Source organism: Triturus cristatus, chromosome 2_1 (assembly GCF_964204655.1).
Source record: "Triturus cristatus chromosome 2_1, aTriCri1.1, whole genome shotgun sequence".
NCBI classification, from domain to species: Eukaryota; Metazoa; Chordata; class Amphibia; order Caudata; family Salamandridae; genus Triturus; species Triturus cristatus.
In genome coordinates this window covers 864,552,823-864,578,505 of record NC_140581.1, presented here as the reverse complement: position 1 = coordinate 864,578,505, position 25,683 = coordinate 864,552,823, and the positions used below count along the sequence as shown (strand labels likewise).

At 39.8% G+C, this 25,683-nt stretch overlaps 1 protein-coding gene across 1 annotated transcript in view; it reads right to left on the bottom strand.

Annotated features, from left to right (window-relative positions):
* PIP5K1B (phosphatidylinositol-4-phosphate 5-kinase type 1 beta) overlaps positions 1–25,683 on the bottom strand; it is a 381,348-nt gene that overhangs the window by 74,225 nt on the left and 281,440 nt on the right. The window contains exons 9-11 of the mRNA XM_085632982.1: positions 25,421–25,504; positions 23,090–23,138; positions 6,713–6,797 (exon numbers count right to left, since the gene is read on the bottom strand). Of these exons, the coding sequence (XP_085489108.1) occupies positions 6,713–6,797; positions 23,090–23,138; positions 25,421–25,504 (218 nt within the window). The remainder of the gene's footprint in view (positions 1–6,712; positions 6,798–23,089; positions 23,139–25,420; positions 25,505–25,683) is intronic.

Here is a 25,683-nt window from a genome sequence, read left to right as displayed (position 1 = left end):
GAGGAAATCTGGTTCAGATTGCTTCCACGAAACCGCAGATACTTTTTGTTTTCAAAAAGCAATCTTTAGAACTCAGAAATCATACGTCTCCAGCCTTACCAGGGTTACGGAGCTATTCAAGAGGAGCCCTGTATCAAAAGAGTTAGCCATCATGAACAGCTGCTTCTCCCCTTCTTCAGCTGTAATTCCTGCGTCTGTCTAAATTCTTAAGCAACCTTGCTCCAGTCCATGGCCAACAGAGCCTCAACTGAAGGGACCAGACCTAATTATTTGAAACATAAGTCATCGTCCCTCTGACAAAAGACCAACATTTCCTTTCAGATCCATTCAATGTCTGTCTTATTACCAGCCCCCATTCTTCAGGAAAACCTAAAATTAACTGTGGTCCATCAGCTACAATATCCTGTCTCCTGGACACATCAGAATCTACTGTAAGACCTGCCCACATCTTTCTAATAAATGTTTCAATGGCCTTTGATGCCATGAAGTATCAAGGCATCATGAAATCTCTGTAGGGCTACACAAGAGTCATCAGAAAAGCCCTTGTAAACATCCTCTCAGGTCAATCACAGGAAGTAAGTATTCATTGGCTTGGGTCTTATTCATCTGACCTATATAACTGTTCATGAAACCCAAAAGAGCAGGGTCCACAAATACATCCATCAATGCCACCAGCCAATTCAGACTTAGGCAAATGCCAGCATACTATCCTTAAATGGGTCCAAAACCTGACAGTATTACCATGTGGTTTATTTTGACTGAACAATTCATGTCCCCGCCATCTTATTGTGCAACTAAAATTCCCTTCTCTATGTGTCCTAATGTAAGAGTCAGTGATGTCAGGGTGTCTTAGCTATGCTACATGAATGATTGATACTTTACTTTCTTGATGAAAGTAGAAGGATATCTTGGCTATCTTGATATACTAAAAATGCCATCTTGGGTGCAAATAAATGCAGGATTTTATGCAGTGGCAAACCTGTGTAAGTCACATATCCTTGACCTAAGTGTGAACCCCCAATACAACTGCAAGGGAAGGGATCATATGACAGGAATCTGCTATATGTTAAACTGGAAGGACAGAGGAAGAGAAAATGACACGAAAGCGAGGTTCAGTTGACAATCACATTGGCCCAAGAAAGAGGTTTTCAAGCGATATCCAAACACCACATGATCCCCTATCTTTCAAGTAGTTAATCAGGGACATATACTTCTATTGTATCTCTGGGAAGTTTGTTATATGACAATAGAGAAATGCTATATAGAGTGCCATTTCCAAGAGGAAAATAAAAAGTTTCGCTGAAGGATCAAGAGACTGTAGGATCGAACATTAACTATGAAAAAAAAGGAACAGAACGTGGCATGAGAATGTAAGACGGGAAAAGACTGACAAGACACCTATTCAGGAGGGAACCTCAATAACGTTAAAGCAGTTTAGGATGAGACGAATGTTGCGTTGCTTGATCTAAAGGTGTGGTAAAGGGAAAGGTTGATGGAGGGCCAAGTTAAAACACTGTAGTGAGACACAGTCTCAAACCATAACCAAAGATGTATTTGCTGAGGAATGTAGCAGGCAGATACCAATCAGACCCCAAAGAGAACAGAAAAAGATCCTAATGGAGAAATACTGCCACAACCTTGAAGATAAGATTTAAGGAAGCAACTGAAACATAAAAATCTTGGGGAAAAAACTGTTCTAGACAAGATAAAGATATTACTAGTTGTTAGTATGACTAAGATTCCGAAATGTCCGCAGTCCTGTGCCTCAGTGAAAATTTGATGTTGGTGACCATTAAAGTATGAATCACAGCAGACATTTTAGTGTTGGCATCTCATTCATACTATAAAGAGGTCTAGTGGAACTCAATGATTGTTTCTTAACTAGAGTGAAAGAACACATGGGAGCACTATCAGCAGAAGAGAAGATGTGCCCAACTTGAGTAAAGTAGAAAGGACAAATAGTTTATTTATTCATTTGTTTGATTGTTTGAGCAGAGCATCAACAAGAGTCTGAATGGTCCGGATGCAAATAGAATAAAGAAGTGTGTTTGAAACAACCAGGCAATACAATTCTGATAAACTCAAATGGATTTAATGACATGAAACCAGATGAAAAAGATTATGTGCTAACCTCATCTCAGACATGCATTAAACATATATATATATATTAACATAGATAAGAACCTTTTATCCTGCATTTTTACTGCTGCAGACTCTTCTTTGTTGCCAGCATTGTCTCTGCACTTACATTATAATTATTCCTACGCGACCGCACTACACTCTTAGCAATTCCAATGTTGATTTTATCTTACTGCTTTTATGTTAAATCAGCGACATGAATTTACTACTCTTTCTGAAATGAAGCTACTCCTTATGTTAAACTGAGCCTCCCATGTTGAGAATTGTTGTTTTACAGGCGGCTCTCTATTAAAAATCTTTTCACTTTGCTGAGTGTATTTAAGCACCAGAGGTATTTAAATGCCTCCATTAAACTCATCTCTGATGTTAGGCGACTAGCCAAAATTATGGGAGCATCATAACTCTTTCTGTCTAATAAGACCTACCATGAAGCTGTCAAGGAGAGATACTGCAGAGGAGGCCACAGAAAATCCTCTGAATGCCTGCTCGAAGACAAAACTAGAAACATGAGAATTATGGGGTGTAGTGGAAAGGAAGTGAGTTGGTTGAACCTTGCACCAGGCTTAATGCAGACTAAACCCTCCTTGGGGACTGCAATGACACGTTTGGGTCTTTCTTGGGTGGTCGAATATATCAATCTTGAATTTGCAGGGAAGCTTCACAACAACATTCCATCTCATCTGCTTATGTTCCATGTTCGTGGAGGGTTAAAGCATTTTCACAACACTTTCCATGGACAGGTTCAGGCAACTTTATTTAGGTTAATGATAAAGGGCAATGTCGACGGCTGCAAATCTAAAATTATTGAAAAAGACTGTTATGCCACAAGTAACTAGCCAGGTACTGTCTTATGGAAATGTCTGATTTGGGTGCAAAATGGCAGTCGCTTAAGAGAGTATTTATTGATTCTTTCCTCTTTTCTTGCACCGAGGTTTACCCAAGGAGACAATGCAAATCAATCACCTGCACAGACAGACTACCTATCATGTCTAGTGGGAGACTCTCATCCAGCAATGTATAGGTTTTGCATATGCTGGAGTGTGCACAGGTCACCCCTTCACCAGCCTATACTGGTTTAACTCCTTACTGGAATCTTCATAACATTTTCTATGATGAAATTTCAGCATCACTGTCTCTCCCTTGAAATGAATAAAATATGTGGTCATCCACTTGACGATATAGCTTCCAGAACTGGTAGAGGCTTAGATAGTCGAGTGATAGATGAGTAGAGCCCAACAAGGCATACAGTGATAACAGAACTTGCTTTTTAGGTCTCGCCTGACCCAGCGCATGCGCTGGTCTGGCGAGACTTATTGAGAGGGCTCCAAAAAGTGCTACCAGGCCAGCCTAGAGCTACAGTGCATGTGCGCGGGCGCACGAGTCGTGCTTTACCGCGATTACTTTCACGGCCGCACGGCCACTTTGATGTTTGATCGTGATCACTTTCACTTTCGCGGCTGCACGGCCGCTTGGCATAGCCAATAGGTCTCGCTTTTGGGACCTTATAAGTATTTAGTTATGCAACTGTTGCATGGCTAAACACTTATAAGGTCCCAAAGGCGAGACCTATTTGCTATGCCAATGCTTGTTTTCTTTGTAGTAACATCTCTCCCTCTGAATCTCAAACTTTTCCTGGCTCTTTGTGATACAGTGCCACACAATTTAGGTATTGGATAGGGCAATTGCAACATGTCCACTCAGTTTCTGTGGGATGCTATTAACCTCCCTATCTCCTTAGTTCCTTTAATTAGTCAGCACCAACAGCAAGACCTAACACCAAGGTACACTAAATCTTAGCTGAGACTTGTATGACCACTCTAAATATTTTCATTTACTCCTTTAACTTTTCCCACGTTTTTTTCATATAAATGTTTCTGGTGCCATCTGCAGAGGCCTGCCTTTTCTTCTTTTAATTCATTGTTAAACACAATACACAGGATGGCCATAAATACTTATCACTGTCTCTGACTACTGGCCAACCTCCTTCCCACAGTGAACACCAAAAGCACCAAACGCAGTGTCCCGTCCCTTAGTGAAGTTCACCGGAACTCGTCTGTATGTCTTTGTGTTAAATGGTTTGATGAAACACAAACAGAATACTTTGTTTGTGTTTTCTTGGGCTACTTTCCAGTGACATAGTCAGCAAAATAAATATTAGATTTCCCTTTTGATATTGTTTTAGCCTATACACAGAATTTTGGCTCCTTGCAAAAATATTCAGTCCCCAGATGCGCCATAACGTACAATAATAATAATAATAATAATAAAGTACATTTATAAAGTGCGACAGCTACCTCTAACAGAGGTGTCCTGGTGCTATCACAGACAAGCAGGAAGGAATAAAACGAGAGTTTAGCTCTGGTTGAATAGCCAGGTCTTCAGCGCTTTCCTGAACTCAGATTCCGATTGAATTAGGCGAAATTTAACTGGAAGAGAATTCCATAGTCTACTCATAACCACCGTGAAGAATCTACCCCCAATGCGTTCCTTCGCATACTTTGGTGTGCAGAGCAAGTTCTGGGAGTTCGATCTTAGTGAGTGTTTTTGACGGGGCCGTTAATCTATTAAGATCGAGTCTTTTTTTTTTTTTAAATTGTTTTTATTCGTCAACAAACACATATATTGCCGGCCCTTGTAGCCCCAGAGGTATCGGCCCAAGCAGCACACTAATCATGACATTGACAGTTTTATCATAATAGGATACTTGGAATGCATTTCAGATGAAAACCAACTCCCCAACTCTCCCCCCGGAGATCCAGTCTTTTGACCCTTTGCTGGTTTTAATATAAACCTGAGTCTGTGCTACATTTTTTACATAGCAGTGAAACATATCCACTTTCAATGAATAGTTTAGTGATGTATTTTCATTTACTTTTAACCTGTGCTGACATACTAGCAATATATTATATGGTATACTCGCCCACAAGCTTAATTATTTTTAACTTCTCTTCTCTCAGAGTCCCCACTGGCAATTGCATATCCTATGGGGTCAGTATGGAGGTGCACCAGCCTTTTACTAGGCAGGGTGAGCAGTAAGACTTAGGGATAAGTAAAGTTTCCCTTCCCCGCTCCATCTTGCTAGCTCATCATACACACCGTATATGAGAAGCCTGGGAGGTGTTCCAAACTGCAACTTAGACCCCCACTGAAGTTCACCTAAAGTGTCTCTCTCAATTTTACACTTCTATAGGGTTCATCGTTCCGTACTTTATGGAGTTTGTGACCATGGTTATGACACCTCAGTGTGTAGTTCGATTGATAATCTTTGTGTTTTTTTACCATCCAGTGGCATAACAAAACTTGAGGAGGGCCCCCAGCTAAGTACACAGAGGTGTCCCCCATCCCTTGCCCACTACCGAGGACTTTTGCTGAGGGGGACTCCTGGAGCTCGGGGGATTATGTTACACCACCGGTACCATCCACTCCTTATGATAGGCTGTGGCTTTCAAACTGACAACTATTGCTGGTTTGTGTCATCCCACCATTTGTGCTTTGCTATGGTTAATTTGACTTGAGGGTGATCCTGGGACTCTTTCCCTCATACTCTTTTTTCTTTGACAGGTCCATGGCTATGCGCCTGTTTAACTAAAAGCATTCTGCATCTCAATTATTATCACGAAAATAGACACTTCTTGTTATCCAGGCCCACGCATTCCACATTGTAGTTCTTCAAAATGGCGGCAAGAATCTCTGTAGAAGTGAAAGTTCTACTGTATGTGGAGTCAAAATTATAAGTGGCACATTAATGGTAAATGTTGCAGTAATGCATTGGTAGTTATTTATTTAATGATTTTAAATAGTGCTCTTTCTACCAAATTGACATTAAGGTGCTTTACAGAGAGCAATCAGAGATACAAATAGGAGTGCAACAGGTCATATGCGATTTTACCAGTTGCTAATAGAAAAATACATATAACAGCATAGTGATGCAACTGAGGGTGTGGGAATGGAAGAAGAGAAATCGGGGAGAGTAGGGCATGAAGAAGAGGGTATAGGAAGAAGGAGAAATACACAGTTAAACTCCATGTATGATACATATGGCGATAAGAACAAGCATCAGCTGGGCAACAAGCAAACTGTAGTATAAGGAACATAAGGACAGACAAAAATACAGAATGATATGAAAGCAGCGTTGATACAGGAACAGAGGAAAATGTCTATGCTCAACCAAAAGTAACAAGGAGACCTGCGGTGCAAATTCGAATTTAGTACACAACGCCAAGTCACTTCTGGATATACAGTGCCATCCATTGTCAAGTTCACAGTCTTGGCACACACATTATGGCTACACTGCAACAATCAAATTCACAATGTTGGCATAGATTCAAAATCTATAATTTGCATACTATGTACAATCTATATATAGTCAGTTAAAATAAAATTGATCAATTCCTTCCCATTTAAATTCTAAAATTTAATACATTAATATTTCTATGGGGTGAGCATTTAATTGCAATTTCTATGGAAATATAAATCATGTTTTTGATAGCATGATGCCCAATCATTTCAAGTCAAACTTAATAGAGTTTCATTGTCCTTTAGTCAATTGATCCCAAAAACACAGGTATTGTACCTTGCACTTTTTTGAAGACTCTGGTGTTCATGAACTTTAGAAATCTGTCTGCATAGAAGCTTGGTCTGTGAACGGAGACAGTGTCCTGAAATGCACAAAAAAGCATTGGTTAAAATCAACCAAAAAAGTAGTCTAGTCCAATTCCAGGGATACTTTAAAAACACATACTTTTAAGATGTTAGCACACAAATATAGAATACGGTATTTCTGTTTATGTGATTTGTACAGCGTCTGGCTGCCCAAGGGCTTCCCAGCGCTGCAGAGAGGATGAGGCAACGGTGTGGAGGGGCAATCAAGTAAAGAGCCATGTTTTAAGTTTTTTTTCTGAAGCTACGCAAATCAATCAAACGTTTCAGGAGGGCATTTTATCATATATGGGGAAGTACACTTCATAAGGACGCCTTAGGACAGTGTTTTTTAGCTGTGAGGGTATGCTGGAGCTGGTAAGATGCAACATACTCTTACAGAGTGACCGGGATTCACTTTTGCACAGTGCATGATCTGTCAACCTATTGCCTTGGAAATGCTCATGTGCTTTGGGCACTCTGGACACCTCTGAAAGACAATGGAGGTGCAAATAACAGGTGGTCAGTGGTCCCTGCAAGGCCCAGGATAGTCAGAAGGGGTACTGCTGGCTTGAAAACACATACTGTCCCACCCTTTAGTCAAAATGGATCTGGGTTGGCATGGACAACTTTGCTGCTGCTTCTACTTAGCTGCTGGTCTTGTTTGTAGGTCATGTAGAGAAAAGGTCATGATGTCTACTAGTCATACCAACCTTTAATCCAACTCCTTTGTGCCAAATGGAATTGTGATAGGCCTCATTCTTGATGGAAGCGCGTCACTCAATGTTTCAAAGGGGCGGCCCTGCTGCCACTGTGCATCTGTGGTATATCTGTTACTTCCCTTTGTTACAAGACAAAGGTGTCTAGCCATTTTGCCCTGCACCTTCCTTGCCTCCTGCCTCTAATGCGAATATGAGACAGGTAGTTGTGATCTTTGGTGTCTGGCTCTCACTGAAAATACAAATGTTAAAGGGCATCTTAAGGTAAAACAACACTCACACCTATGAGTGTTAGAATAAGTATTTAACCTCATTTTAGTCATTTTAGATGTCTTGGGTAATAGGAGGGAAGGTTTGCCGCATAAAAGGTAAAAGTGCTGCCAAGGACTAACTGTTTCATATGTGGAAGATGTAAATTTAGGTTGAGGTGATAGTATAACTTATTTGACAGGTTCCTCCATTTGTTAATTTGTTAAAAGTGTCTACTTTAAGAGTTGCATAAGATATGCACACTAAATGGGTAAAAGAAATATGCCTGATGGGCAAATGGAACTAGGTCGGAATTCTCGTGTCACACCTTAAGACATGTGGGCACTGAACAGAGGAATTGGCTTTGCTGAAACAGGATATAGCAACAAAGGTGAGTTATCGCTGAGGACAGGACAAGCTGTAATGGTTCCAGCTTCCAGTGGATGGAAGCTTCTTGACCGAGTGCGTAGGTGATAACATGTAAGAGAAATCCTTTGACAATGCATAATTTTCCTTTTTGCAAGAGGCGAGCCAGGTCAAGCTCACCTTGGGCACCACAATATTCAACATTAGATCAGAAAAGATGGCCAGGTCAAGAGAGAAAGAGCCCTGCGGTTAATTTTTCATTTTCAATTTCTTAACGCAGTGCACTGAGCAGAAGAGATTTTAAATAAGAATATAGAGGAAAATATATTCAAAATTGAGAATTTTAGGTTTTGGAATCTAGACTCCCCTTACAATTTGGCAGTGGAATGAGGCCGCCACTTTTGGCTGCTTCAGAAGTTTACGTTTTAAAGCTCCTGAACAGGTCTTGATATCTCATTGCAGTTCAATTTACCAAAACGGGCATTAAAATATAATGCCCATCAAAGAGCATATAATAAGAATACTGACAGCAGTAGCACTACGATTATGCCAAACTATCTGGAACGGTGACTCAATCATAGAGTTATACCAAGGTGTATTTACACATAAGGCTGTAGCCTTACTGGTTATCACAGGTTCTGAAATTACCCTGTGGATGTTTAAAATGTAAATTTTAATGGCCAGGAAAGACTTTCTGAATGGCAACATCAAATAGGTTACCAAAGCAGTTAAATAATCTGTTTCAGATCTTACATTCTTTTTCTGAATCTAATTACCTGACACCAACACTTACACCACCGCGTCATATTTGTGAAGTCTTTAAAAACGTTCATATGTTCAGTCACTTACTTCACAAAAGAAAGACTAGAAATGGACAAACTTAGAATAATCTGTTAAGGAACTGGGTAATGCCTAAAAATGACCTTTGCTTAGGATTTCTCTGTTTAATCACGTGGGGCCTCAACCCCAAACCTGACACCTAACAAGCCATGTTTGGTGTTGACGCCCCACATGACTGGGGCCTCACCCCCCCCCCCCATTTGTGAGGGTTGAGGCTCCAGTCAGTCAGATAAGGCTGCCATGGATCAGCTGCAGGGCCTTATGGGGAAGTGGCGTTGCCTTGACGACTGCCAGTAAGGTTTTGCCTGACACATTGGAATGAGACGGTATTATTAGTAATAATGTACAGCATCCTAGCCACAGCAGATGAGGCGGGCAATAGCCTTTCTTGTCAAACTTGGCTTGCCCACAGTCTTTGTACCATCTTGAACTGCCCACAGTCTTTGCAACATCATTTACATCTTGAGACTGCAGGGTTCCCCCAAAGGTTTCCATTGTCCCAGGTTATTTGTAATATCTTTTTAAAATCAAGGATAGCACTGCTCAGGGCTTCGGATTAACTCCTGCATCGATGAAACATAAAAGTGGGTCAGTGTGCATATAGAGAAGTTCTCTATACTGCTGGTGGGTGCTGAGCAGCAGCGGCAGCTCCAATATGCTGGAGGAGTGTCGTCCCACCTCCTGCGAGTACAGCAGGGACACACATTATTAAAATGGTAATAAATTGCATTTTATCAATGTGTCCGGGGCTCGCACTGTTACAGCACAATGACAGGTGGTGGGGCTAATCATGCAGCCCCCTGCCATTGAGCAGGTCAGATTGGCCGACTGCCTACATATGACCAATCTGACCTGCGAACTTCAGAGCCTGCAATCCCAAGGCTTAGAAACAGCTGAGGGATTGCGGCCACAGGCCCCCAGCCTCAAAATGAGCGCTGGGTTGGCCTGCTCCAGCCAATCCTGGAACTGCATCGCAACTCCAGGATTGTCTGGTTTTAGTTTGTCTTAGGGCGGAGGTCCTTCCCTTTCCGCCAAGCCAGCCCAGGAGAGCGCCGGGAGGAAGGAGTGGGAAACCACATCCAGAGCCTGCCAGGACAAGGAAATGAGCGTCTGACGGCAGGTAAGTTCTTTGTGTTTTAAAAAAAAGATTATGTGTATTGTCTGTTTTCTCAACATCCCCCCCACTCCCTCCCGCCTCGCCACTCCGCCCCCAAACCAGTGTTGATTGGGGAGCAAACTGGATAGATTACAGTAGGATCAACTTTAGCAGTGAGAAAATCTAGGAGGTGCACACTAGTCCTCATGGAAAATAAAAACACAGCCCACACTGTTTGGCTAAAAGATCACTTCTCCTAAAAAAAAAAAAAAACTGTGCAAACTAGGGGTTATTTTGAGTTATGAGCTCAACTAAAACATTTTAATACAGCCGATTGCCATACAGACTTAGCTACAATTTGGAGCTGTCAGATAAATGATAATGCCAGTATTTAGATCTGTGCAGTATCAGTTGGTTCAAAAACACTGGGGCACAAATAACGTGTGCTGGTACTGGACGCATTCAATTTATACTTGTGAACTAAATGATAAGAAACACTTTGCAGCATCTGGTTTTACCCAATCAAAATTCTCATTAATAACCCTTATGCAAAGTTTGACAAGAAAAATGACTACTTGGTACAGTCAAGTGTTAAGTGCCCATGTCAACAATTTGGAATTATTTGGGCTAATTTCGTAAAGGCACTGGTGTTGAAACAGGCACCGTTTTACCACTCGCTCATGGGGTCAATACGCTCAAGTTATGTCGTAGTGCCTCTGCACACATACTGTGTGGTGAGCTTCGGCTTTTGGTTCACTACATGGAGGTGCTTACAGGCATATTGGACCATAAAAAGATAAGCAAAGTTATATAAAGTTGGAATTTAACATTGACATGGTATTAGTGTAAGTCATAAAAAAGCCTAAAGTGCAGGGGTGATTTTCTCCTCGTAAAACAGCATGGTGAAATAAATAAAGAAATCAATAACTCTGTGATTTGCGTGCAACTCGTCAACACGTTTTAGTCTGCTTGGGAAGCATGTTTCATGGGCAAAGTGGCTACAAGACACATACCTTCTGGGTCTCTTTAGTGTAAATCCAATAGACCTCTACTTGCACTCTAAGGTACAAAATGTGTGTGTGTCATATCGCCCTGATAGAAGAATAACAAATATAAAATAAGTAACCTATATTTTTGCTATTTCTCCAGCTGTATGTTTTTTGTTCTTAGAAAATTAATTCATCTAACTACTGTGTAGAAAAATACTGACTCGTTAATAGTTCTTCATATTAAGCTGCCAAATTTTGGCGGTTTGTTGGGGCAAATAGTGCAGCTGATCATTTGCCTGCTGTAAAGCACAGTTGGAGCAGACCCAAAGAGCAAAAAGTCAAGTACTCTGTGGCATGCAGGTCTGCTCTGGAGGTGAATGTGAGAGCCAATGGGGGTGGCAACTTAAGAGGAATGGTAATAGTTAAAAAATGGCCATTCCTGCGGTCTTCATCAGTGGATTAGAGACTTCCCCCTCAGTAAGCACCTGTGCTCTTGGCCAAGAGGGGCTCTCTTCAAGGGCATACTGCATCATTTCCTACCCCTGCTCTGCCTAGAGGATATTCATAATCCCACCAATTACAGCAATATGCCATGTGCTCACAGAAAAGTAGATGCTGATACAAGAACATAGGCATTTCACCTGCAGGGGATTTTTATGATAGAAATGTAACAAGCTGTCCAAACCAAGGAAACCAAAATGGCTCATTCCTTTGGTGACCGATTTGTCCTCTTTTTGAGCAGCTATCAGACGCTTTAAGGCAGCTCTGGCTCACAAAAGAAACTACTGAGTTATGCTTTCTGTGTTAAAGATGCTCTGTGCACTTTCTACCAATATTCCCTCAGGGAAAATATTTACCTTCCTTCCGTAGTAGCCTGCTCTGATTATAAAGGTTGTCGACTGAATAGGACTCTTTTATCTCCTAACACTTCACTTATAAGAGATATATTTTTTTAATTTAATAAGTTTAAGCAATTTGGAGAATACTCCTTTCTCAATTTTGAGATAGAGGTAATCATCCCAGCACAGTATGAAACATTTAAGTTTCAGCGTAGTGGACAGAAATTCCCAAAACCTTTCACCAGGTATGTCTTGATCACGACTGGATAAAGAACTTTGTCTCTTTCTATCATTTGTATAGTCGATCAGATGTTAACTGAATTAGTAACCTCTACACAACAGCCTGGACATATTGAATAATTTTCTCGTGTTGAAGCACTCACAAATTCACCAACAAAGTTTCCTATTAATGTCACAAAACTAGATACACATTAAAGTGGGCTTCTCTTCTTCTTTTATTTTCATATGAATCTCCAAACTTCTTATATTCATAACATTCTTCCACTCCCAACGCGTTTCGTCGATAGGGATTAACCCATGCGACTTCCTCAGGGCTGGAAGCAATAAATAATACACATTGGAGTATAGAAACACATTTGTTTCATATTCCATAGCCCACATGATTGAATGTGCAAAGGAAAAGCATGCTGTGTGACATATCATCAATATAATCACATCCACATGATTAATTAACACAGTAAGGAATTCGACCAATCGTTTTGACAATTCAAACTAAAAAGATTCAATCTAAAATAAATTAATTAATCACCATTGTAGCAGTGAAACACTCCAAACACTCGTGATGGCACCGTTCTCCCAACAGTAAACCCAATCAATTAATCATGCCTTAAACAAAGCCAAATTGTACCTTGATCTTGTATAACTGCCTCCTAAATTCAGAAAAATATATATAGAACCTAGTCAGACACACTGCGGTATGCATGAGGCAAGGATGGCGAGGGTAAATACCAAAATTTAATTCATTGAAGCACATACCTTAAAACAATTTGGGTTGAATAATATCTGTGCCTCCTTCCTAATGGTCTTTTATTATCCAACAACACCTACAATGCAAATATAATTGTAAGCAACCCTGCACTAAAGATAATATGTCAATCATACCTCAAGTCTTAATAGACTGAAATACAATCTCACCTGATTTCAATGAGTAGAGTACGTGACCATTAGCACAATTCTTAAGGCAATGATCCTCAAAGTTTGTATTTGAAGTCTCTGAAGTACGGAGACCTATAAATCAATGTAAACATCAAAATTTCAGTATGTCTCCTAACATACTGCACAGCGTCCCCCAATAGTCAGATGTCCCTCTCCCATTTTACTCACTTTTAGCAATCGCAAGCGTCCCCAGATACGGAACCGTCTTCGTGTCTGAACGCGTCGCGTGTATTGACCCTCTTAAACAATCCAGTAAACATAAACGAGGTAACTACGCCGTCGTTTGACGAGCGCCATTTTGGATAGGTTTCGAGAAAACACCAACATAAATAACGGACGCCATTTATAAAATGTTAAGAAATGATGCACCTTGAATCTGAGCTATCTTATTAAATAGAAAGCATAGCGATCCACGAATATAATCGCAACCATCGTTATTATGAGTTATACCCCGCCAAACCTATGATTTCTTAATTAAAAAAGCATAGCAATCCACGAAAGTAATCGCGGACATAATTATTATACGTTATATCTCGCCTTACATATGATTTTAGTTACCAAGAAATAGTGCCAATTATACTAAGGCAACCTAATCATCTTACCGCAGTAAATCATTTCTGTTGTTGTAGCAACAGATAGATAAAGACAATCTCCAAGTACTCAATTAAATCAATCCATTTTACCCAGCTATTAAACAAATAGTCACCAAACACCGTAATCACTGGTTAATAGGACCTGCGCATCTTTAATTATTAAATTCTTTGCTGATATAATATAACATGAAATAAGTACCTAAGTAGAATATACTAGGAACTGCACGAAACATACAGCTAGAAAATAGCTAACAACTAAAAGCAACATCGCAACTCCAACAAGCCATCACTAGATCTACTTAATGATCACTCTTTTGCTCAACCTGTCCAGTCCATTAAATTCTCATTCCCCTAGGAAATACTGTAACTCACGGTCATAGTTAAGACCATCCTCCACAGCCCTCAAGCGCATGATCCATCTTGCCTCATGCCTCCGCAGTGCGAGTTCTCTGTTACCTCCACGCGCTTCCCTCTTAACATGCTCAATGCCACAAAATTGAAATGATTTGTGTAAACCTTGCGAAGTGCAGTTATGTATGTGTTCCGCAATTGGATACCTGTGATCATTATTCTTTACCGCTCTCCAATGTTCAGCAATCCTATCTTTAAGAGCCCTTATTGTGCTTCCCACATATATTTGCTCACACATACAATTAATTACATATACAACATATTTAGTACTGCAATTAATGTTAGTCACAATGTCATACATTTGTTTACCATTATACTGAAATTGTTTAGTTTTGTCTTTCGCATGTTTACACATCCCACAGTGGCCACATTTAAAAAAACCTTTACTCATTTGAGTAAGCCATTGTTCTTTCTCAGCCTCTCTCGGGTAACTAGGACTCAATATTGTACCCAATGTTCTCCCTCTTCGGTATGTAATTTGTGGTTTATCTGGCAGAAATTCCTGTAGCGTCCTATCCGCCTTCAGGATATGCCAGTGCTTATGCATGCTCTTATAAAGAATTGAATTTATAGGATTAAAATCTGTTATCATCCTAATCAAAGTAGACTTATTTTTAGTTTTTTTCGGGGTTAAGGTGGATGCGCGTTTTATCTTAAAAGCCCTCTGTGATGCTACCATAAGATCTCTTCTATCATAGCCCCTTTGGGTGAACCTCCTTTCCATGTCCTTCATACATTCTCTGAATTGGTTGTCCTCACTACAGTTACGTCGCGCCCGTAACATTTCTCCATAGGGGATTGCCCTAATCTGATGTTTGGGATGCGCACTACCCGCATGTAAAATAGCATTGCAGGACGTAGGCTTACGATACATCCTGCTACAGATTCTATCATTGTCTATAAACAGTTCCACGTCTAAAAAGACCAAATTAGTCGAACTGACACAAGAAGTGAATTTGATGTTCATAGTGTTGTTATTCATGTATTCAATGAATCCACTTAGTTTTTCTTCTGTTCCTGTCCATATTAAAAGACAGTCATCTATATATCGTCCCCAATATAAGATGTCATCATTCCAGTTGCTACCCGCTGGGCCCCATATCACTGATTCTTCCATCCAGCCCATGAATAGATTCGCAAAAGCAGGTGAAAATCTTGAACCCATAGCCACTCCCTGGGTTTGTCTAAACCATTCCCCATTAAATAGAAAAAAGTTATTTGACAAAATAAGATCAGTCATTGTTAGTAACATTTGAGTATGTCCCCATTGGCTCGCTGGTTTCTTCATCATGAAATGTTCAATAGCTTTAAGACCTAGTTCGTTGGGTATACTCGTATACAATGATACAACATCCAACGACACTAATTTCATTCCTGATTCCCAAGTAATGTCACTCAATATATTTAAAATATGCTTCGTGTCCCTAATATACGACGGCAGATTCACTACCATCGGCTGTAGGAATACGTCTACATACTGTGAGATTCGTTCTGTAGGGCCACCTATCCCTGCCACAATGGGCCTCCCTGGTGGAAAAGGGAGGTCCTTGTGAATCTTTGGCAAAGTGTACAAGCAGGGATAACGTGGACGATTCACTTTTAAATATAATAATTCATCATCATCTAATAGACCTTGATAGTGCCAGTCCTGTAACAATCCATTAATTTTTGTAATCAGAGAGAACATTGGATTATATGAGACTTTTTGATAGTTCTCCAATTTATTTAATTGGGAGTAAACCTCATGATCATAATCTGCTTTATTCATTATAACAATGTTACCCCCTTTATCTGCCTTTCTGATGATTATCATGGGGTCTTCTGCTAGTATCTTAAGTGCCTGACGTTCACTTGTCGTCAGGTTCTCACCCCTATGTTTAAAAGAATGACCCATTTTATCCAAACCATTCTCAAGATCAATAGAAACTAAAGTGTCAAAAATTTCAATATTGTTCCCACTAGTAAGGTTAGGGGACCATCTAGACTTCTCTTTCAGACCACTCGTCAATGACAAATCTGGTCTTACATCCAAATCCTCCAAAACTTTCCCAATAGTTACTGGATCGTCCTCCAATTCGGTTATAGAGAGTAGAGTCACTGTATCTTGTATATCTTTTATCGTTAACGTATTGGACACTGAATCACAAATCTGTGAGATACAATCTTTATTAGGCATAGGATTCAAAGCAAAGTGTTTCTTCAGTTTAAGTTTCCGAATGAACCGAAATAAATCTATCTTGGTGTTACAAATATCTCCTTTATAAAATGGACAATAACTCAAACCTTTTTTCAATAAAGTAATCATCTCATTAGTCAGTGTTCGATCTGATAAATTAATGACCTCTACCTCTCCAATACCTGAACTGCTCAATTCTTCTTGTTCCAAGAGCGAGTTTTCATTCCTACTTTGTCCCCCTCCCTTCCTACTTCCTTTACCTCTCCTTGTTTTCTTGTATTGTCTATTCTTCTGACTTGCTCCCTGTTCCCTCTCTTTATACGATTCACCTCCTGTAGAAAGGAGGAGTTTCCCAAAGGGCCTTGTTGTCTTTCTATACCACTAGATCCACCCTCCACATCACTGCCACTCGTTGGTATTGTGCTTAATGAGGTGTTACTTGAACTAGTGGAAGGCATCTCTGCTGATTGTTTATTCTTGTCTATTACAATCAAATGATCATATTTTTTGGAGAATGTAAATACCCTCCCATTCTTATAATCAACTTCGTCCCTTTTAAGCTTTCGTGCTTTCCTTTGTTTCACATCGTTTTGATGATTTACCAAAACCTCCTTTAGTATATCATAATTTTTTGCTGCTACTTCCGGTTTATTAAGAGATGCGATCTCCTCCTCCAGTTGAGCAATCTCTAGCTGTAGACTCTTCACTTTCCTATCCGAATTTTCAATTAGAATTTCCATTAATTTAACAGAGTTAGATGTTAGCTCTTTCTCCCACAGACCCAAAAGATCCTCGTCCAAATCATCATAAGTTGGGATGATTTGGGAACGGAGACCCCTTGGAATCCTATTCAATTTCAAGTACTGTCTGAGTGTGGTGCCATCCCACCATTTTGACATCTCTGAACGTTTTAATCTTTCTAATCTAATAAATTTGCTTCTTAATCCTTCATTTTTGGGTTGATTTGTAACTCTTATGGCTTCTGTTACCGTGTTTCCTTTACACAGATTGTCAAACAATTCTGCTGCTAGTCTATCTCTGTCAAGATTATCACTCATCTTAACAATTACAGGTGTTTGCGGTGCAGCTACCCTTAATTGATACAAAGCAAAAATGGGTGTCAAGGGAAAGAACGCGCAACCAGCAAAATTTCACACCAACAGTAGTATTGATACTTGATTATCCTAGTGCGGTGCTTTCAACTAGAGGATAGGCACCCTAATCCTCAGAACAATAATCAAATTGATTCATGTATTTTCTCGTGTTGAAGCACTCACAAATTCACCAACAAAGTTTCCTATTAATGTCACAAAACTAGATACACATTAAAGTGGGCTTCTCTTCTTCTTTTATTTTCATATGAATCTCCAAACTTCTTATATTCATAACATTCTTCCACTCCCAACGCGTTTCGTCGATAGGGATTAACCCATGCGACTTCCTCAGGGCTGGAAGCAATAAATAATACACATTGGAGTATAGAAACACATTTGTTTCATATTCCATAGCCCACATGATTGAATGTGCAAAGGAAAAGCATGCTGTGTGACATATCATCAATATAATCACATCCACATGATTAATTAACACAGTAAGGAATTCGACCAATCGTTTTGACAATTCAAACTAAAAAGATTCAATCTAAAATAAATTAATTAATCACCATTGTAGCAGTGAAACACTCCAAACACTCGTGATGGCACCGTTCTCCCAACAGTAAACCCAATCAATTAATCATGCCTTAAACAAAGCCAAATTGTACCTTGATCTTGTATAACTGCCTCCTAAATTCAGAAAAATATATATAGAACCTAGTCAGACACACTGCGGTATGCATGAGGCAAGGATGGCGAGGGTAAATACCAAAATTTAATTCATTGAAGCACATACCTTAAAACAATTTGGGTTGAATAATATCTGTGCCTCCTTCCTAATGGTCTTTTATTATCCAACAACACCTACAATGCAAATATAATTGTAAGCAACCCTGCACTAAAGATAATATGTCAATCATACCTCAAGTCTTAATAGACTGAAATACAATCTCACCTGATTTCAATGAGTAGAGTACGTGACCATTAGCACAATTCTTAAGGCAATGATCCTCAAAGTTTGTATTTGAAGTCTCTGAAGTACGGAGACCTATAAATCAATGTAAACATCAAAATTTCAGTATGTCTCCTAACATACTGCACAGCGTCCCCCAATAGTCAGATGTCCCTCTCCCATTTTACTCACTTTTAGCAATCGCAAGCGTCCCCAGATACGGAACCGTCTTCGTGTCTGAACGCGTCGCGTGTATTGACCCTCTTAAACAATCCAGTAAACATAAACGAGGTAACTACGCCGTCGTTTGACGAGCGCCATTTTGGATAGGTTTCGAGAAAACACCAACATAAATAACGGACGCCATTTATTAAGAGGGAAGCGCGTGGAGGTAACAGAGAACTCGCACTGCGGAGGCATGAGGCAAGATGGATCATGCGCTTGAGGGCTGTGGAGGATGGTCTTAACTATGACCGTGAGTTACAGTATTTCCTAGGGGAATGAGAATTTAATGGACTGGACAGGTTGAGCAAAAGAGTGATCATTAAGTAGATCTAGTGATGGCTTGTTGGAGTTGCGATGTTGCTTTTAGTTGTTAGCTATTTTCTAGCTGTATGTTTCGTGCAGTTCCTAGTATATTCTACTTAGGTACTTATTTCATGTTATATTATATCAGCAAAGAATTTAATAATTAAAGATGCGCAGGTCCTATTAACCAGTGATTACGGTGTTTGGTGACTATTTGTTTAATAGCTGGGTAAAATGGATTGATTTAATTGAGTACTTGGAGATTGTCTTTATCTATCTGTTGCTACAACAACAGAAATGATTTACTGCGGTAAGATGATTAGGTTGCCTTAGTATAATTGGCACTATTTCTTGGTAACTAAAATCATATGTAAGGCGAGATATAACGTATAATAATTATGTCCGCGATTACTTTCGTGGATTGCTATGCTTTTTTAATTAAGAAATCATAGGTTTGGCGGGGTATAACTCATAATAACGATGGTTGCGATTATATTCGTGGATCGCTATGCTTTCTATTTAATAAGATAGCTCAGATTCAAGGTGCATCATTTCTTAACATTTTATAAATGGCGTCCGTTATTTATGTTGGTGTTTTCTCGAAACCTATCCAAAATGGCGCTCGTCAAACGACGGCGTAGTTACCTCGTTTATGTTTACTGGATTGTTTAAGAGGGTCAATACACGCGACGCGTTCAGACACGAAGACGGTTCCGTATCTGGGGACGCTTGCGATTGCTAAAAGTGAGTAAAATGGGAGAGGGACATCTGACTATTGGGGGACGCTGTGCAGTATGTTAGGAGACATACTGAAATTTTGATGTTTACATTGATTTATAGGTCTCCGTACTTCAGAGACTTCAAATACAAACTTTGAGGATCATTGCCTTAAGAATTGTGCTAATGGTCACGTACTCTACTCATTGAAATCAGGTGAGATTGTATTTCAGTCTATTAAGACTTGAGGTATGATTGACATATTATCTTTAGTGCAGGGTTGCTTACAATTATATTTGCATTGTAGGTGTTGTTGGATAATAAAAGACCATTAGGAAGGAGGCACAGATATTATTCAACCCAAATTGTTTTAAGGTATGTGCTTCAATGAATTAAATTTTGGTATTTACCCTCGCCATCCTTGCCTCATGCATACCGCAGTGTGTCTGACTAGGTTCTATATATATTTTTCTGAATTTAGGAGGCAGTTATACAAGATCAAGGTACAATTTGGCTTTGTTTAAGGCATGATTAATTGATTGGGTTTACTGTTGGGAGAACGGTGCCATCACGAGTGTTTGGAGTGTTTCACTGCTACAATGGTGATTAATTAATTTATTTTAGATTGAATCTTTTTAGTTTGAATTGTCAAAACGATTGGTCGAATTCCTTACTGTGTTAATTAATCATGTGGATGTGATTATATTGATGATATGTCACACAGCATGCTTTTCCTTTGCACATTCAATCATGTGGGCTATGGAATATGAAACAAATGTGTTTCTATACTCCAATGTGTATTATTTATTGCTTCCAGCCCTGAGGAAGTCGCATGGGTTAATCCCTATCGACGAAACGCGTTGGGAGTGGAAGAATGTTATGAATATAAGAAGTTTGGAGATTCATATGAAAATAAAAGAAGAAGAGAAGCCCACTTTAATGTGTATCTAGTTTTGTGACATTAATAGGAAACTTTGTTGGTGAATTTGTGAGTGCTTCAACACGAGAAAATACATGAATCAATTTGATTATTGTTCTGAGGATTAGGGTGCCTATCCTCTAGTTGAAAGCACCGCACTAGGATAATCAAGTATCAATACTACTGTTGGTGTGAAATTTTGCTGGTTGCGCGTTCTTTCCCTTGACACCCATTTTTGCTTTGCATATTGAATAATTGTTTAAAAAATGAGGGATGGAGGATGCAGAAGATTTGAGTAATACAAACTTAAGACTTTTTCTGGGTGAACTTGAATTGGTGAAAGCAAACTCAACTGTTGTGCGCATGGGTACTTTTCGACTGAACTGCATGTGTCCTCAAACTATGCCTACACCCATGCTTTAACCGGGGATGTAGACACATAGAAACTCTGATAACAGTGGGAGGGTACCAAGGGGTGTAGCTCCTCACAGAAGATCGCAAATTGAGAACCCTTGTTGCATTGCATACCATGTAATTTTGCAGTGTGAGTAAATGCTCTCTTTAAACTAAAAGTAAAGCAAAGGTTTGAATAAAACTCTATTGTGTCTCTAAGTGGACTTTTGAGCTGTGAGCTCTTGACCCCAACACTACCTCCCTGAAAATCCTTTCACTCCTTGAATTAAATACCCTGAGAGTCAAGTTTGCAGAGCTACAGAAGGGCTAAACTACAGATGCAGCCCTGTAGCCCCTGTCTGCCCTGAGGCCCCTCGAACTGTGTTTTTCTGACACTATATTTGACCCGCTCACCCTGTTCAATTCCATCAGCAGCTTCTGGTTTCACAGCAACAAAATCATTTTTAGAGCATGCAGAGACCACAATGTATCTTCGGTATCCTCTCTATCTAATCTGAAGGTGAGTCGTCAGATGAACAGACCATAGCAGGGGTTTTGGGAAAATCTCACCGACAGTCCATAAGGTTGTGCAGTGGTTGGAGCTGATTAAGGTAAGGTCCAGTAGAGTTTGGAATCAGTAAAGACTAGCTCTTCAAATAAATACTGACTTTCAATCTCCGAACATATGAATGCCCTATCACAGCTTTTAGAATTGTGTATTTAATTGAGACACGATCACTGACAACCATCAAATGTCTTGTACAAATGGGCAAAGTCTGGTATGCTCCCAGCCGGCAATACAGCATTTACCTCATCTGATGTTCCTAAAATGGAAATGTCAAGCATCTGAGTTTTTGTGTATTTGGCAGGCTCTGATGCATGCTTTGGATTTGGTGACACTTGATAATATACTATTTTCATCCCTGTTCAAAGGATTCTAATAATTTTATTTAAAGTGTTATATTCTGGCTATTACGACCATATGGTAAGCATAAGATATAGTGGATTAGCATCAAAAAAGACATTGAAACATCAGCAGTTAGTACCTATGCAAGTTTCCAGCTCATATGTAAAGTTATAAGGATATAAAACAGAGCAGCTGTACACCATTAGAAATACATATTTGACCAGTTAACTGTCCAAGCAGGTTAGTGTATGCATAATTACAACATGAATTTGTAATGGGTCATTAATATATGTTAAAGCTTTTTAGAAGTTTATATCCATGGTGCCCAGCTATATGTTGGCTCATGATAGCATGATCTGGTTTGGCTACACAAAGATTTGAATTACGAAAAACCCAGCATGGGTTCCTACTTTTTGCCTTTACAATGTTACTGTCCTGGTCTTGTTCTCTTCAAGGCTGGCAGGCTGCTGAAGAGTTACTGCTAGTCATGGGATCATCCTGGTCGAGGCTGCCCACCTCTCATGTTTGAAGGGGTCCCTCTCCTTTACAGTAACATGTCTAAGATCAACTCAAATTTATTTTGTCTAAAGCTAATATAAAGTTAAATTAACTTTAGCAAATGTCCATGCCACCCTGAGGCATTGCAGAGTTTACAGACAATTCTAGTGCAGAGTAGAAAGCAAGACAATAGGAAGTCCTGCGTATACTGCATTAAAATAGTCCAGATGGGCTATCACCAGAGCCGGTGTAAACTCGTTATGGTGTTCAGCACTCGAGCGGGGTGGATTTACTACAGGCCAGAGTTTTTGAGCAGTATTTTTGACTCTAGATGTAAAGCTATGTGTGCTTGCAGAAATGGAGTGTTAACATGTAAAGGTGAACCAGGCACTTGTCTTAAAGAGTATGGCCACACTGGGGATTACTTTCACACAATACAGAATTGTCGCCTACTGCATGAGCTCTGGATTGGGGTCTGTAGTTGTCGTGATTCGTTTTCGGAGAACAGATGGATTGAGAAAGATAGATTCATGCTGGGAATGTGGAATATTGCATGGGCTCCTTGGATGACATTTACAAATGTGTACTAGAAACAGTGGTTGTAGGCGGCTGGTATAAAGTCACACACTGATTAAAGGACACTCAGTATGTATTCGAGAATGAGAGTAGTGCCTGGGAGCTCAGACCTTCACCACTTTAAAGATATATGATAAGACTTCTGGATTTATTGCATGTGTTGTATTTTATTACCTAGAGTATTAGTGTGTTGCTGTTGATAACACTATGTGCATCTGTTTTATGCGGATTTCTTATGCGAATTTTAAATAAACAACACATAGAGGTGACTTACCCCATCATACACAAGTGCTTTCCAGGAATGTTCTATTTTCTTCATTAACCTAACGAAAAAGTAACAAACAATATCATTAATGAGTCAAAAAATGAAAATCCCTGCACAAAAGTATGGGTTCTAGTTTTTATGAATATCAGCATTGATGTCAGCACTACTATGCAGGTGGCCCGCATAGCATTCATCGACTATTTATCCAAAGGTGCAGAAGTACAGACTTGAACAAAACACATCACTCTATGCAAAAAGGTCACTGCTTAAAAGTTGGAAATTTTCTTTAGCAGAGTCACATCTATATCTAGAACAAATTTCTGACCTTTTTGGGATTATCAAAGAATACTCCGAGCAGTCTATGCCAGCTATACATTTCGAGGAATACGGATAAGCATACAACATATGCAAGCGTAATTTCAATTAGTCTACATTTTCATGCCGAAATATTACAAAAATGTGTATTTGCGCAGGTAATTGTTTTTATTCTCCACAGGGAAAATATTTTTCCTCGTTGAGAAAGGCCTCACGCTACTCTCGCATTAAATTAAATAAGGAGTTGACCTCTCCCGATTCCTACCTTATGGTTTGTGTATATTTGTATACTTTTGCAGGTAGGACCATCAAACAATGCGCATAAAGTGCTTCGCTATCTTTTCGCTAGCAGTACAAATAACACATAAGTACATACATACAATGTGGCCTAAATTTCAGTTGTGAGAAAAGCACCCTGCTGGTGGAATGTCTGCATTTGCCAAGGCAGCTTCGGAGGGAAACATCATCTAATCCTAATAAGGATTGTGAATATACCTCACGTTGAACTGAATTTAGGTCATAAAAGCTCCTTTGTGAATTGGGCCAACAGAGAACACCATCATCCATGTGGGCGTGCGGTTTCAGGCATCACATATCCATATTCCCCACCTGCTGTCCAATATGATTTCTTTCTCACTTTTGTTGAAAGTCTTGATTTAATCTGAACAAACTCAGACCTTCAGGTAATGTCTCTAGATGGATTTCAAGTACAACAGAACTCCCATGGAGAATCAACCCTTAATAGTATGCCACAGCATCAAAATGGTGTCTCTAGCATTTATGTCTGTCCAGGTTTACCTCAGTGACAAACTATTGCTGCTCCTTCCCAACTATACTAGATATGGTCCCAACTCAAGCTTCAGTTGACAACCCAGTATCTTCCAGTTCCGCCTTCCCTGCACAGCCTTATGGTTTATTTTATTCACCCTATTAGGAGCACAACACTGGAACTTGGTTCCAGCAGAATCGTTCTCTCTCTCTTCACTCCCCAGAACTGCCTTAAGACCCACCTTTTCAATTTCGAGAGCATATGGAAGTAACATTCCTAATCAACTCTCTCACCCCATATTCTTCCCTTCGCCTCTGTTGAAGTAAGTATGCATATATTCAGAACATTGGGAGCTCCACGGAAGACAACAAAGTACCAGAGGACCAATAATGGCTGGTTTAACATTCCAACGTGTGTCTTTCTGTTACTCTCAACTCAATTTAAAACATTGAACCCTCACTGGGTGGGTTGTTCTAATAGTTATTATAGCCCTTCTGTCCCAGGGTATACCAGATCTTAGATGCGCTCTTTCTCATCATAGGCCCCCACCTGCAGCTTGAGCCTACAGCTCTAGTAGGGGGCTGTTATTTACTTGTTTAACCCTCAACAGTGAGCGATAATGTAATAATATATATCATTTGTGTACTGTCACTCAGCCTTCATACTCCTTGTAAAATATTGTATATTCTTTTGGCTCAATTAACACAAATGAGCAGTAGGTGACTTATTCTTTTTTCCTCTTGACTTACTTCTTAATATCCATGAGTAAATCACCTACCCACTGAAGAAAGCTTTGTGAAGAATGACAAGTTGTAATTGGCCTTTGGTATTTTGTTCCTGTTTCATGTTCAGGATTTTTGTAGGAATTCTTTTGATACAACTAATAAACAATGAGGGCCTGCATAGTTCCTGATTGTATCAGAAAATGCCACCAGATCTGCCACACGGATTGTGATTGTGTATTCAGCTCTTAGCTGATTCATCCCTGTCTGTCTATGGGGATCTGTAATCACTGCAGACATCTAGCTGGTTCTTGCCATAAGCTCAACTTTTCTTCATTCAAGAGCAGTTCTACCATAGCAGACCCTGTGTCGTGTGTAGTGCAGGTCTGCTGTACATCACTGGTTCAAGAGCACGTCTTTTGTTGGTCAGGTATGCCCTAGAGACAGTCAAACAAATGTTCTCAACTTACCTAGACCTGTCCTTGCAACCATGCAAATATTAAATTGGGACTGATGAAGAGACAATAAATGTACCTGTAAGACTGAAGAATATCGATAATGCCCATGAACAGAAGCAGGTTTTCTCCTCTATGGCTTTTAGCTGGAATGCCTCCCATTCTAGTGATTAAAAAAACCAAACAGAAACAATGTCATTAAAAGTCAATGGTCTGAGCGGGATTACACAATGTTACGCATTAGTCAGAAAGAAAGTAATGCAGTGATGGGAATTAAATTATCTGGACATTATTTACTGCGATTTTCTGTGGGAACTCTGGGGTGATTCTCGGACCCTCTCT